General features: G+C 38.9%; 1 protein-coding gene across 1 annotated transcript in view; it reads right to left on the reverse strand.

Moving 5' to 3' along the window:
• bbs9 (Bardet-Biedl syndrome 9) overlaps positions 1-16656 on the reverse strand; it is a 460826-nt gene that overhangs the window by 255603 nt on the left and 188567 nt on the right. Inside the window, exons 12-13 of the mRNA XM_073871763.1 lie at positions 5868-5921; positions 4048-4150 (exon numbers count right to left, since the gene is read on the reverse strand). Of these exons, the coding sequence (XP_073727864.1) occupies positions 4048-4150; positions 5868-5921 (157 nt within the window). The remainder of the gene's footprint in view (positions 1-4047; positions 4151-5867; positions 5922-16656) is intronic.

The raw sequence follows: 16656 nt of genomic DNA on the forward strand, positions 1-16656 counted from the left end.
CGCGCTTTGTGGTAAAATGATAAAATATGCTCTCTTGCCTGTAAATACAAGTTATCTCCAGGCGCTTCTTTTTCTTTGTGCTTCCGTCAGACGCGGTCGACGGCCAAACGCACACACAAACACACAATGCCTCATATTTGACGCACTTTTGTATTAAGACGCATCTAAACACATCTAAAACCCTGTTTGTTTGCGTATATCTCTGCACAGTAAATTTATTTAACGCAGGATCACGCATTGGAAGGCACTTTTTTTTGTGTTGCTTTCACAAACAAACACGTAACAAGGCGTCATCTTACTGCCTAAAGGCTCATTATGCAGCTCATTATGCAAGTGTTTTGTTCTTCAGCTGTCAATCACAGATTATTCAAGAGCTTCCAGCCTCCTTGCATATTGCCTTCCTAACCAAAAAGTGACTTTGAAATTGTAAATCAATATATTGTCTTATGTAAATGAGTAAGCAGAATGATTTTCACATCATTTTAAAGAAAAAACTCTAGACTACTAGATCCTGTTTTGAAAAGTATTGGGAAAATATGTTTAGTATGGGTTTTTTGGACTTATATCAGTCACTTAAAAATTTAGCTTTTTCAAAAACAACGCATAAACATTTTTCTCTCAAAAATACAAACATGTACATACATGTTGATCGTATAATATAGTAGCCCAGTTTGTGCTGAACAGTGTTATAAGACTTTTGCCATTATTATGTTTTTAAGCAACTGAAAAAAGCACAAATGTCAGTGCATGTCAAAACTTCTCCAGGGCCCTAAAAACCCCTTAGACCCCAGAGGGTTAAAAAAGTAACTAGAAAAATGGAAAGAAACTACCGAAGCACAAAGTTAGAGGTATGGCGTGCAGCATGGGAAGAGAGTGTTCAACACCACATACAGGCAATTAAAACCGCCAGATATACCTATCTTAGTATGCTTATTAAAGAAAATCATAACAACCCTCGTTTCCTATTTAGCACAGTTGCGAAACTGACTAGAAACAAAGAACAAACAGAAACCAAAAGTAAACTTCAACACAATAGTAACGACTTCATGAACTTCTTTACTAACAAAATTATGTTTATTAGGGAAAACATAGAAACTACGCAAGCAACCACCACTATACCCAAAAGTACATTTACCACCAGATTACCATACAAACATCTTGATTTATTTAAACCTACTACAATAGAAGAGCTCTCTAAATTAGTAACGTCATCCAAATCATCGTCCTGTATACTAGACCCCGTTCCCACAAAATTACTAAAAGAGGTATTTCATGTAGTCTCAGACACGGTACTAAATATCTTTAACTCATCTCTAGAATTAGGATATGTTCCAACAGCTTTCAAACTAGCAGTTATTAGACCGCTCATTAAAAAAACAAACCTTGACCAGGGAGATCTTAATAACTTTAAACCAATCTCAAATCTACCTTTTCTTTCTAAAATATTAGAAAAAGTAGTGGCAAGCCAGCTACGCACATTCCTAGCGAATAATCATACATATGAAAAGTTCCAATCAGGATTCAGGCCCCACCATAGCACAGAGACAGCACTGCTTCGAGTTACAAATGACCTCCTATTAACATCCGATCGTGGTGAGATCTTAATCCTTATATTACTAGACCTTAGTGCAGCCTTTGACACAATAGATCACAGAATCTTACTCAATAGACTAGAAAATTATGTTGGCATCAGTGGTTAGGCGTTAGCCTGGGATATCACTTTGTTTATGTAAATGAGGAAGAGTCATATCACTCCCCCGTTAAATACGGCGTACCTCAGGGATCAGTTCTAGGCCCTACCCTTTTCTCGTTATATATGTTACCTCTAGGAGACATTATCAGGAAACATAACATAAGTTTTCACTGCTATACAGATGATAACCAGCTTTACATCTCGTCACATCCTTGCAAAACCCACCAGTTTACTAAGCTTACAGACTGCATTAGTGATATTAGGGACTGGATGGCACATAACTTTCTTATGCTAAACTCCAATAAGACTGAGATACTTATTATTGAACCAAATTGCTCCAAACATAATGTCAGATTACAAGTTGTCCATAGATGGCTGCACGGTGGTGCCATCTTCCTCGGTTAAGAATTTAGACGTAATGTTCGGCAGCAATCTATCTTTCGATAATCATATCTCCAACGTCTGCCGCACAGCATTCTTCCATCTTAGAAATATCTCAAAAATACGCCATATGCTGTCTGCATCAGATGCAGAAAAGCTTATCCATGCTTTTATGACCTCTAGAATAGACTATTGTAACTCGTTACTCGGGGGATGCCATTCAAATCAGGTAAACAAGCTACAGCTGGTTCAAAACGCAGCCGCAAGAGTGCTTACTCGATCTAAAAAGTATGACCACATTAGTCCAATTCTGGCATATTTACACTGGCTACCAGTTAAATATCACATACAATTTAAAATATTACTAATCACCTACAAAGCCTTAAATGGCCTAGCGCCCTCGTATATTAAAGAACTACTATCAGAATACAATCCACCATGTAAACTGCACTCACAAAATTCTGGTCACTTAATTATCCCTAGAATATCAAAAGTGTCTAAAGGTGTTAGATCCTTTTCCTACTTGGCCCCTAAGCTCTGGAATGATTTACCAAATAATGTTCGAGTATCAGACACAGTCGATCAATTTAAATCTAAACTTAAGACATTCTTCTTTAATAAAGCATTCACATAAAATGTCCAGTAAAATGTACTTTTCCCGCAGTAGTTATTTTGTCTAGAACAAAGCACTCACATACCTCATATGGGTAATATACTATTGCCGCAATAGTTAGCCTGTCTGGAACCGAGCTGACTTAAACCGCTATAATGTATGACACTTGCATTACATACGAACGGCCCCTACGCTAATAGAACTCTGTTTTTGTCTCCCTGTCTCGTCCTCAACCCCGAGGACAATGAGACAAACCGACCCAGTTCCTGTTGCTGTGAAGGTCATCGCACCACTGATCTACTGGCTGTCCTTCAACGTGATGCCTAGCTGATGCGCGACCAACGACAACCAGCTGAACCAGTTTAATCCGCTTACCCGCTTCCTATCCCTACCGTATCTACATATATGAATATATTAATTTCTCCCAAGGGTTTTTGTCCTTCTAGGAGTTTTTCCCACCAGGTTTTCTCCTAGGGGTTTTTTTCAACCCAGGGAGAGTCAGCCAACTTTGGCTTAACTTAACACTTAACTGTATACGTTACATTATTAATACGCTTGCTTGTACAGTTTAACCTTAGCCGCTATATTCTACTTCTTATATTATCTATTGATTTTCTGTGTTCTCCTTTACTTCTACTCAGGTAAAGCTGCTTTGCAACAATTAACAATTGTGAAAAGCGCTATATAAATAAAATTGAATTGAATAGAAAAAAGGCATAAACATGTTGCTCACCTAATAAAGTAGCCCAGTTTGTGCTGAACACAGTGTTATGAGACTTTGCCATTATTATGTTTTAAAGGGGACAGAGAATGAAAAAACATTTTTACCTTGTCTTTGTTGAATAATGGTAGTCTACTCGCATTCACGAACATACAAAAATTGCTGAACATGCTAAACATCTCAGTCTCACAGAAATTCCTCTTTTAGAAATGTCAGCCAGAAAACGGCCCAATCTGAAAAACTGATGCTTATGACATCACAGGCATCTCCCTGCCCCTCCACTTTAAAATAATTGGCTACATTTTTTGAGTGGCAGCAAAGTCAGCCAATCAGTAATGAGATTGCAAGTTAAGCCAGTAGGGGGAGCCAAATAGGTGCAAAACCACTTGTTTAAAATCCCCCACCCTAATAGAGCTATCTGAGAGAGGTTTTTAGGAAGCTTCTAAGGCATTACAGACCCAAACAAAACATTTTTTGTCTACATGTCACATCACAGAACAAGGATAAATACTCCGTTCAATCATTCACCTTTAAGCAACTGAAAAAAGCACAAATGTCAAGGCAGGTCAAAACTTCTCCAGGGCCCTAAAAACCCTTTAGACCTCAGTGGGTTAAAAAGAAATAAGAAAAAACTCATACCAATTGAGTCTAACCCAAATTGATCCTGTGTGACTGCTAGGGGAGGCTGAACACACACAGTCATTTTGGGGCTCTGCACTGCTGCGCTACTCCTCATTTTCACCTAGGAATATAAAACACATTTAGCACAAATCACTTTAGTTTTATATACAGTTGAAAGAAAAAGTATGTGAACCCTTTGGGCTTACTTGGATTTCTTCATAAATTGGTCATAAAATGTGTTCTGATCTTCATCTAAGTCACAACAATAAAGAAACATAGTCTGCTTAAACTAATACCGCACAAACATTATACGTTTTCATGTTTTTATTGAACACAACATGTAAACATTCATAGTGCAGGGTGGAAAAAGTATGTGAAACCCTAGGCTAATGACTTCTCCAAGAACTAATTGGAGCCAGGAGTCAGCCAACCTGGGGTCCAATCAATGTGATGAGATTGGATGTGGTGATTAAAGCTGCCCTGTCCAATAAAAAAACACACACCAGTTTTGAGTTTGCTGTTCTGAAGAAGCATTGTCTGATGTGAACCATGCCTTGCACAAAAGAGCTCTCAGAAGACCTACAATCAAGAATTGTTGACTTACATAAAGCTGGAAAGGGCTACAAAAGTATATCTAAAAGCCTTGATGTCCATGTGTCCACGGTAAGACAAATTGTCTACAAATGGAGAAAGTTCAGCACTACGTGGTCGTCCTGTAAAGATGACTGCAAGAGCACAGTGCAGAATGCTCAATAAGGTGAAGAAGAATCCTAGAGTGTCAGCTAAAGACTTACAGAAATCTCTGGCACATGCTAACATTTTTGTTGACAAATCTACAATAAGGAAAACATTAAACAAGAATGGACTTCATGGGAGGACACCACAGAGGAAGCCATTGTTGTCCAAAAAACATTGCAACACGTTTGAAGTTTGCAAAATAGCACCTGGATGTTCCACAGCACTACTGGCAAAACATTCTGTGGACAGATGAAACCAAAATTGAGTTGTTTGGAAAGAACACACAACGCTATATGTGGAGAACAAAAGGCACAGCACACCAACATCAAAACCTCATCCCAACTTTGAAATATGGTGGATGGGGCATCATGGTTTGGGGCTGCTTTGCTGCCTCAGGCCCTGGACGGATTACTGTCATCAATGGAAAAATGAATTCCAAAGTTTATAAAGACATTTTGCAGGAAAACTTAAGACCATCTGTCCGCCAACTAAAGCTTAACAGAGGATGGACAATGCAACAGGACAATGACCCAAAGCATAGAAGTAAATCAACAACAAAATGGCAGAAGAAAATATGCCTTCTGGAGTGGCCCAGTCAGAGTCCTGACCTCAACCCGATTGAGATGCTGTGGCATGACCTCAAGAGAGCGATTCACACCAGACATCCCAAAAATATTGCTGAACTGAAACACTTTTGTAAAGAGAAATGGTCCAAAATTTCTCCTGACCGTTGTGCAGGTCTGATCTGCAACTATAGGAAACGTTTGGTTGAGGTTATTGCTGCCAAAGGAGGGTCAACCAGTTATTAAACCCAAAGGTTCACATACTTTTTCCACACTGCACTATGAATGTTTACATGTTGTGTTCAATAAAAACATGAAAACGTATAATGTTTGTGCGGTATTAGTTTAACCAGACTGTGTTTCTCTATTTTTTGTGACTTAGATGAAGATCAGAACACATTTTATGACCAATTTATGAAGAAATCCAAGTAAGCCCAAAGGGTTCACATACTTTTTCTTTGAACTGTAGCAGTGTATATTCAACTTTATCTCAGTAAGAAACTTGACAGATGTCAGTGTAGAATGAGGTGAGCTTACCTTCACTGTGACAGAGGGGATGGCCATGCCATTCATCTCAGGTATAAAAGCAGACTATAATAGAGATAGTTATAATAAAACAATTACATACTGTTTTCATAAGATGTGGAAACTGTGAGAGTGTGTGTGTGTGTGTGTGTGTGTGTGTGTGTGTGTGTGTGTGTGTACCTGGTAATTATCACGTTGTGGGGACCAATTGTCCCCACAAAGATAGGAATACCAGTGTTTTTGTGACCTTGTGGGGACATTTTGATGTCCCCTTGAGGAAACAAGCTTATAAATTAAACAGAATGATGTATCTTGAAAATGTGAAGTAGGAGAAGGGTTTCTGTGATGGTTGGGGTTAGGGAATGGGGTAGGTTAGGGGAATAGAATATACAGTTTGTACAGTATAAAATGCATTACGTCTATGGAATGTCCCCACAAAACATGGGAAACCAGTGTGTGTGTGTGTGTGTGTGTGTGTGTGTGTGTGTGTGTGTGTGTGTGTGTGTGTGTGTGTGTGTGTGTGTGTGTGTGTGTGTGTGTGTGTGTGTGTGTGTGTGTGTGTGTAAACTGTAAATGTAATTGGATTTAAGACTGGAACATTTTTGAATAAAGGAGCAACAGACATAATTAGAGGTAAATAAATAAACAAAATGGATAAGGAGGGTGATAATAGCAATAATAACTAGATATTAAAGTTTGAGGACAAACTTTTGGTTGGCTTGAAAAAGCGTAGCCTGAACGTTTAAAACGGTTTGATAGAAGTTTAGTTTAGTAGGCTATCTGGCTGTTAGTATGTTTAAGTATGAAGGTAGCATGATTTAGCATGATTTAGCATGATGTTAACATGATAAGCATGAAGCTAGCATGAAGCTAACATGATTAGCACGAAGCTAACACTATTTAGCGTGCAGCTAACAAGATCTAACATGAAGTCAGCATGATTTAGTATGAAGTTAGCAAGATTTATTATGAAATTAGCATAAAGCTAGCATGAAACTAGCATGAAACTAGTATGACTTAGCATGGAGCTAGCATGAAGCTAACATGACCCAAAGACCCAACCCCCATGTCTCTATGATATTCAGATCCAGAGATATAAGGCTTCGTTTATTATGTTGCTAGGGTGTTCATATTTGGTTGCTAGGGGCGTGGCTTAATACCTCAATAAGAATCGTAAGAGACTGATTGGATGCCTGAGTAAAATGAGCCCACCCCTATGTCTCTATGACACTCTGGTGCAAAGATATCCATCTGGGCTTTTTATAATGGTAGTCTATGGGAGATGTTGCTAGGGTACCCAAAATTGTTGCTAGGGGCGTGGCTTAATAGCTCTGGGGTGATCCTAAGAGACTGATTGGATGCCTGAGTAAAATGAGCCCACCCCCATATCTCTACGACACTCTAAAATGAAAATATTCCATCTGGGACGCTTTTATTCCCTTTTATGGGCATGTTTCCTGCCCCATTATAAGTCAATGGGAAATTTTGGGGGCCTCTTACACCCCAGGGGTACAGTTTACACCCCATTGTGAGGTATGTTCTTACAGAGCCTGTCAGTCTCCTTAAATGTGGTAAGCCACAGGTTTCTGCAAGTTTCTCACTCGCAGCTATGACCCATCAAAGTTTGTCTCAATGTTAAGTCAATGGAAATTTTGGGGTGTTTGAGCGCCCTGTTTAGGAATTCGGAAGGTCCCATCAGTTAGAAAAGATATAGCACACCTTGTCAGATCAAACCGAAAGTCTGTCCAAAGTTTGATGGCTGTAGCTTGAAAGCTTTAGGACAGGGATGTCCTATCCTGCTCCTGGAGGGCCTGTGTCTCTGCAGAGTTTTATTCCAACCCTAATCAAACCCACCTAATCCAGCTAATCAAGGTCTTACTAGGCAGATTAGATACTTTGAGGCAGGTGTGGTAAGGGAAGTTTTAGCTAAACTCTGCAGGACACAGGCCCTCCAGGACCGACTTTGGACACCCCTGCTCTAGGACGAGTTAGAGTTAGAAATTTTGTCTTAGAAAAACGGAATAATAATAAGAATAATAATAAGTGCAAAAACAGTATGTTGGCTTTTTCAAGCCAACATAATAATAATAATAATAATAATAATAATAATAATAATAATAATAGGAATATTATAATACCGGGGTCAAGCCGAAAAGGGCACAGAAGGATGTAAAGTTGAGTTTGGATAAGCAGACTAAAGAACTAAGGTAAACCTAATGATTTCAGATGAAAGAAGACAAAAGTAATCAACAAAAATAATCTATGTTCTTGTCTGCAATCGTCCTTCTGTTAATGACAATCATGGAACATAAGAGCACTGAAGCACATGTGAGTGATGTTTGCAGTAGCAAAACATGGGTCAAAACATGTAACAACAAGTTAAATGAGTCAAAATAGACCATCCCCATGTCTCTAAGATGTTCTAATGCAGAGAAAAAGCTCTTGCAAAAACAGTTGATAAGGTATTCTCATTGGTTGCTAGACAGTATATTGATATCCATCAGTGATTATAGTCCAAGCCATGAAATGAATAATCCATGATGACTCATGGTTTTAGATGTGTTGTTGCAGTAGTTTTAGGCAAAAATTACCATTTTCTATCTCAAAACCACAAGGGGGCGCATTGACAAAATTGTGCATGCAACAGGTCATGATTGCGTTACATCGAGCTAGTTTTATGACTATACAATTTAGTTTAGTGAAGAAACAGTTGTATGACCATAGGGCTGGCTTGATATCATAGATTTTGTTCAATTACAACGGCAACTAGTGGTGCAAGCATAATTTTTTTTTTATGTAGGCTCAGACTGTGGTCGTATATCAGCGTATCAAATCTGGTGAAAAAAATCTATTTTCGTTTGAGTTATAACTATTTATGTGTAACAAACACACAATTTGGAGTTAATTTTTCGTGTTTTGCCATTTTCGGCCATTTCTGCCGGCAAAAGCTCTAGGATGAGTTCGCAAAAGTAGGTTTTACGAATAATTCAAAATGGCGGAAAAAATTTCATGATGAAAAATGACTTCATAGAGTCGAATTTCGTTTCTAGGACATACGGATCCGAAGTTATAAGCAAAAAAATAAGTGCAACTTTGGACTGTTGGTGGCACTAGTGTGTTTGAGATAGAGACTGCAAATTTGCTGTGGATAATATTTGATCTGTCTTCTATCAGCGTGCCAAATTTCATAACTTTCCTACGTACGGTTCTCTGGGCTGCCATAGACCGCAAGGGGATTGGAAGAATAATAAATAATAAGAATAAATAATACGAAAACTAACAGATACAATAGGCGTCTTCGCCCATTCTGGGCTTAACCCATAATATTAATAATATTAAAGGACAGATAGCAATAATAGTAATGATAAACAAATTAACAAAAATACAAATTTCATCCGGACTTAGGGGGAGGGTGAAGGATCAGGAAGAAGATAAAAAAATAAATCATATAAATAATAAGTAATAATAGTAGTAATAGCAATAATAATATTAATGAAAAAATAATAGTAATATTAATAATGGTAATCTTAATATATCCAATAATATTAATGATAATAGTAGTTGTAATAGGGATGATGAGTAGTAATAATATTAATAATGATACTATTGACAATGGTATTAATAATGTTATATTAATGATAATATTAATGCAGATATTAATAATAATGTGTTATAAAACTGCCTCTGACCCCCTCATGGCCATGGCATAAGATAGTCCCCTGCCGATGTCATGTTCCAAACGAGCTATCAAGGTGAGGTGCTGCGTGGCAAAGGGCCCTAAAATCCATCCCCAGGCCGACCCACGCACATGCCCCCGCTTACCCTGTCTGTGTTGTTTTTCTTCCTTTCATCATTATACTCAATCATTTGTTTTTGTCAACTAGTGTGCAATGCATTAAAAAGGCAAAGTGTGCAGCATGGAATCAACCTGGTGTAAATCCGAGGCCGCCACGCCCACGCCTTACTAAATGTGTGTTTTATATTTATAGGTGCTTTTATTATTTTTTTTTTTTTGGCTATTCGCTTAAAAATTCTCTATTTTTAAAGCTTCAAATGAATGTGTGTGTGCACTCCATCTAATATGTGATGCATTAAAACAGCGAGACATGTGATGAGTCAGCTGGAGACAAGAAATCAAGAGGACGAACTACAGAGCAAAAGCCCAAGGTCCCACATCACACCCACTCACAAATAATCAGGGTCGCATAGTGTAGGGACTGATATGCCATAGCCAACAATGGACCAGAAGCAAAGAAAAAAAAGAGAGAAAGAGAGAGATCTAAATATAATCTTATAAGAATTTTATATATATGAAAGGGACATGAAAGAGTTAAATGTCACGTGATCATGGTGGGGGGTCACGGGATTACCTGGGAATAGGAATATTAGTCACCTGTTCACTTAGTGTGGTAGCGAGAGGGGGTGAGTCAGGACGATGTATTCTTTGTTGACCATATTTACATATTAACAACTTTTAAACCTGAAGAAATATCTGTCTGTGCAATAAAATGGGACTATTAACAGCTGTTTGCCTCACTGATACTTCATTATATGCGTCGCAAATGCATTGAGTTCCGGCTTCAGCCTCTCAGCGGCCTTTTAACAACGTAAGATAGCCGCTACATTTTGTCAACAAAGATCTTCACTTCTTGGCGGACGCATCGCAAAGATTGAACATCACGTCACGGAGTACAGGATTCTGCTAAACTGAGATGAAAGTGAAGCTAAAACGCCAAAGAGAAACGTCAAACAAGGCTCCGAAGAGAAGCACGCAAACAATCACCGCATAGGTAAGCCTGTTGGGCTTTTTACTAATGAGCTGTGCTGTTTTGGAGAGCGGGCTGTTAGTGTTTGGTATGTTGTTTATCCATTGGGGATGGTCGCGTGGTTGTTTTGTTTGTTGTTTGGCTTTAGTTGATTTTATCCAGAGCTCTGGTGTTTGAAATAGGTTGTTTGTTAAGGCGTTTGTTGTGAAAAATAACGTTGCAAATGTTTTCTGGAAGTTGATGGTGTTTGCCTAAGTTTCGTTGTGATGCTTTAAGAAGTTTGAAGTAAATTGTGATTGTTGTTGATGCGTTGGAAAGCACACAAACATGAGTGAAGCGAGTGCTGATGACGTCACGGAGGGTGAAAAACGAGTACCCAAACCCACTGTAAAAGTCTTGGCAAACCACATTGAAAGTTTGCAAAAGCAACGAAAAACAAATGTGAACAAAATTAAAGGGTTGATTCCAAAGATAAAGAATTTGATGACAAGAAACGAAAATACCTCTCAGGTGCAAATGCTGTTTGAAACTCTTGTGGAATTGTGTGAAAATGCCAATAAGCTGCATGATATGTTGATTCCCTTACTTCCTGAGGATGAGCAGGAAAAGCAAAATGAATGGTTTTTGAACATCATGAAATATACTGATACATTTAAAGATGCAGTTCAAAAGTGGTTGAAGACACCAGAGGAGAATGTTATTCCTATTCAGTCTGAAACTGGTGCAACACAGGAAGAGTTTACTATTCCTCAAATGACAGTCCAAGCTTCATCAAGTTACATCAGATAAATTACAAGATGACTTTAAACCTAATGATAGTGTCTCAAATGTGGGGAGCAGATCATCTAAAAATCAGAGCTCAGCTAGTGAAAGAAGATCTGGTGTGTCATCTACTTCTTCTGTACGTCTCAAAGCAGAGGCTGAGTTGGCTGCATTAAAGGCACGACAAAAGTTGTTTAAGGATAAACATGAACTTGAGGATCAAGAGGAGCAGCTAAGAAAAAGAAAGGAACAACTTAATCTGCAAGGAGAAATTGAAGTTCAAATGGCCAAATTGAATGTTTTAAAATCCCAGAGTATGTCAAGCGATAAATCTGGACATTCAGGAGGAAAACATTCCAACTTGGAGTCAGATTGAAGGAAAACACAAAGTCTTAATGTCAGTGCTAAATCATTTGTTCCTTAGACGTCTGTAAATGTGTATGGATCAGTGCATGACCAATTAGGATCGGGAGTAAGGCCTAATGGAGGAGTTGTACAACTGAGTGTACCCTTACAGTCTCCAATAGGGATGCATTTTCCTTCTGGACACCAAACAGTGGAGCAAGGAACACAGGGAAATGCATTGGGTCCACATGTTGAAGATGAAGTGCAGAGCAACATTTATGGTGTAATGAGAAAGCAAAATGAAATAACAACACTTTTGTTAAAACAGCAATGTTTGTCATCCTTGCCCAAAAGAGATCTGAAAGTGTTTGATGGTGACCCTTTTCAGTATCATGCATTCATGAGAGCCTTTGTGAACAGTGTTGAGAGTAAGACTGATAACTATAGTGATTGCCTGTATTACCTTGAACAATATACTGTTGGTCCACCAAGGGATTTAGTACAAAGTTGTCAGCATATTGACCCACACAGGGGATATGTGAGAGCCAAAGATCTGTTGCACAAACATTTTGGAAATGAACAGAAAATTGCATCTGCTTATATGAATAAAGCTCTGTCATGGCCTCAGATCAAAGCTGAAGATGTTAATGCTTTACAGGAGTACAGTCTTTTCCTTAGAGTCTGTGGTAATGTCATGGAGGAGGTACAATATATGTGTGAGTTGGATATGCCAGCCAATATGATGATTATTATAAAGAAACTCCCTTACAGACTTCGGGATAAATGGAGAACAATGGCTTGTGAATTACAAGAAAGATGCAACCAACGAGTTTCCTTCATTGACATTGTCAACTTTATAGAGCATCAAGTCAAAGTGGTAATGGACCCAGTGTTTGGAAATATACAGGATGATCCTGTAGCCAAGAATAAGGATGTGAAAAGTAAATTTCTTTCTCGTCCTGGAATAAAACGAACCAGCTTTGCTACCACTGTGATTGCTGCAAGCAAAGGAAGTGAATCTGAAAAGACAGGAGAGGTAAAGGTTGGTCCTGATAAGAAAAAATGTCTCTTCTGTGAAGGTGCACACACATTGGGTATGTGTCCTCAGTTGGAAAAGCAATCCCACAATGAGAAGTTTAACTTCTTAAAGTCAAATAGAGTTTGTTTTGGCTGTTTGAGCATTGGGTACATAAGCAAAGAATGCAGAAAACGTCTTTGTTGTGATGTTTGTGGTCTTAAACATCCCACTTTGCTACATATCTTTCCAAAGGAAAAGACTCTTGATACAACTGAGAAGAAACCGAAGATGGCAGTGAATGATGTTTTGATTTCCAGTGGTCTTACTGGGGCTGGGGACTATGATTGTAAACTCCCAATTGTGCCTGTACAGATCAAAGCAAAGAAAGGCAGTAAAATTGTTACTACTTATGCTTTTTTAGATCAAGGGAGCACAGCGGTGTTTTGTACTGAGAGTTTAATGAAAAAACTTAACCTCACAGGAACCAAAGTGTGTATACTTTTAAGAACTATGGGACAAGAAAAGGTTACGAGTAGCTGTGCTCTGTCTGAAATGGAGGTAGCAGGATTGAATGGGAATGACTTTTGTGAATTGCCTCGAGTTTACACTCAAGAAAGTATGCCTGTTCACAAGAGGAATATACCTAAAGAAAGTGACCTGCAAAGATGGCCCCATTTAAACTGTGTTCATTTACCTGAGATTGAGGCAGGGATTGAGCTGCTGATTGGAACCAATGTTCCTAAAGCTTTGGAACCATTGGAAGTTATCCGCAGTGTGAATGATGGACCCTATGCAATCAAAACAATGTTAGGATGGACTGTTAATGGACCACTATCTGGAGATACGAATGATGTAAAGGATTGTGCTCAAACAGAGGTCATGGTCAATAGAATTTCAGTTCTGAATATGGACGACATGTGGCAACAGCAGTTTAAAATGGACTTCCCTGAATGTATCCAAGATGAACAAACTAGCTATTCTAGCGAAGATCAGAAATTTATGGAAATGGTGACAAATTCTGCTAAGCTTGTTGATGGGCATTATGAGATCGGCTAACCTTTGAGGAAGAGAATTCACATGCCAAATAATCGGAGAATTGTTGAACAACGTGCTTTACATCTAAAGAAGAGACTTCAAAAGGATTCTGTCTTTCTTACTGACTATAAAGATTTTTTGAAGGATATGGTTTCCAAAGGTTATGCCGATCAAGTACCTGCAAAGGATTTGATGCGTAGTGATGGGCAAATTTGGTATATCCCGCATCATGGCGTCTACCATCCCACAAAGAAGAAAATCCGTGTGGTGTTTGATTGTGGAGCAAGTTATCAAGGAACATCACTTAATGCTCAACTCTTGCAAGGACCAGATCTCACCAGCTCACTCATTGGAGTGGTGACGAGATTTAGAAAAGAACCTGTGGTGATTATGGCAGATATCGAGTCAATGTTTCATCAAGTACTATCTGAGGATGCTGACTTGTTAAGGTTTCTTTGGTGGCCTGATGGGGATTTAAGCCAAGACCCTACTGATTTTAGGATGTTAGTGCATCTATTTGGAGCAACATCATCTCCTAGCTGTGCTAATTTCGCTCTAAGAAAATGTGCTGAAGATCATAAGGCAGAGTTCAACAAGGAAACAGTGGATACAATTCTACATTCTTTTTATGTTGATGATTGCCTTGTTTCAGTTGCTACTGTTGAACAAGCGATGACATTGTGCCAGGAACTTGTATCCATATGTGCCAAAGGTGGATTCAAGCTAACAAAATGGATGAGCAACAGACGTGAAGTCATGGCAGTAATACCTGAGGATCAAAGGGCAAAGACAGCAAAAGACTTGAATATTGATCGGGAATCTCCATTAGTCGAGAGAGTGTTAGGGATGCAGTGGTGCATTCAGTCTGACACATTCAAGTTCAAGATTGTAATCAAAGATAGACCTATGACTCGAAGAGGAATACTGTCCATGATTAGCTCGGTGTATGATCCTTTGGGAATTGTGAGCCCTGTACTATTGTCTGCTAAGAAAATATTGCAAGACCTCTGCAAAGGAAACTTAGGATGGGATGATGTCTTGCCTGAATTAATTGTTGAAAAATGGAAAGGCTGGCTTCAAGAACTTCGTCTTCTGGAAAGCTTTGAGCTTACAAGAGGTTTAAAACCTCCAAACTTTGGTGACATCGCCTCTGCACAGTTACATCATTTTTCAGATGCGAGTAAGGATGGCTATGGAACGGTGACATACTTGCTAACACGCAATATGAATTCTGTAGTACATTGTGCTTTTATCATGGGAAAGTCAAGAGTAGCCCCAATGAAGTGTGTTACCATTCCACGCATGGAGCTCATTGCTGCTACAATGGCAAGTCGTATGGATGTTATATGGAGGAAGGAATTACATCTGCAGCTTCAGGATTCTGTTTTTTGGACAGACAGTGCTTCTGTTCTCAAATACATCAAAAACGAGACTTCACGATTCAAAATCTTTGTAGTCAATCGGGTGACAGAAATTCTCAAGGCTTCACAAGTTTCACAGTGGAGATACGTAGATACAGTAAGCAATCCAGCTGATGTTGCTTCTAGAGGATCGACTGCTAAAGTCTTTCTCAAAAACAGGACATGGACATCAGGTCCTGCCTTTCTTCTTCATCCTGAAAGTGAATGGCCTGCCAATCTGAATGACCTTGAAAAGCTTGAAGTGGATGACCCTGAGGTCAAGAAGGGTATTGAGATTAACTCTGTGCAGCTTCATGAAGAGGATGACAAGCTTGCACGTTTCATTAATCACTTCTCTTCTTGGTTTCATTTGAAAAGGGCAATGGCTTGGATTTTGAGATTTAAGAAACTGCTCTTATCTCTTAGTCAGAAGAGGAAACTACTGAGACGTTGCACAACAGATTGAACTGAAGCAAAAGGAAATTCTTTGGAAAAGGAAATGGAGATTTTCAAAGGTCAACTCAAAAAATCTCATCTCTCACCAGAAGAACTAGAGACAGCCGAGTTGGAGATTATTAGACTTTCACAAGAGAAGATGTTTCCTGATGAACTTGCTTGTCTAAAAAGAGGGGAAAGTGTCAAGAAAAGTAGCTGCATTTATGGACTTTGTCCTACGCTTAATGATGTTTTGAGGGTTGGTGGCAGATTAAGTAGGGCATCAATGCCTGAAGAATCCAAGCATCCAGTCATTCTAGCAAAGAATTCTTACATCTCTGATATTCTCCTGAGACACATACATGAAGAGGTGGGACATTGTGGTCGTAATCATATGTTGTCTAAATTACGACAAAAATATTGGATTACAGGTGCAAGTACAGCAATAAGAAGTGTACTATCCAAATGTGTCATATGTCGAAGACTGAATTCACTTCCAGGATGCCAACAGATGGCTGATTTACCATCAGACAGAGTCACTCCGAATGTGCCACCATTTACCCATGTTGGGGTGGATTATTTTGGACCTTTCGAGGTAAAAAGCAGAAGAACTGTGGTGAAAAGATATGGAGTAATTTTTACCTGTTTAGCCATACGGGCTATACATATTGAAGTGGCACCCTCCTTGGACACAGATTCATTCATAAACGCACTTCGACGTTTCATTGCAAGACGTGGTCAAGTCAAAGAACTCAGATCAGACAATGGAAAGAACTTTGTTGGAGCAGAGTGGGAACTAAGAGTTGCTATACAGGGATGGAATCAGGGTCAAATTAATGATGTCCTCCTTTAGAAAGGTATTAAATGGTCATTTAATCCCCCGACTGGATCACATTACGGAGGAACCTGGGAAAGGTTAATTCGATCTGTACGGAAAGTTTTGAATTCCATTTTAAAACTGCAGAATTTGGATGAAGAGGGTTTGCAAACGGTTCTTTGCGAGGTTGAATCTATTCTCAATGGTCGTCCAATCACCAAAG

The sequence above is a fragment of the Misgurnus anguillicaudatus genome, chromosome 10 (assembly GCF_027580225.2).
Source record: "Misgurnus anguillicaudatus chromosome 10, ASM2758022v2, whole genome shotgun sequence".
In the NCBI taxonomy this organism is placed as follows: domain Eukaryota; kingdom Metazoa; phylum Chordata; class Actinopteri; order Cypriniformes; family Cobitidae; genus Misgurnus; species Misgurnus anguillicaudatus.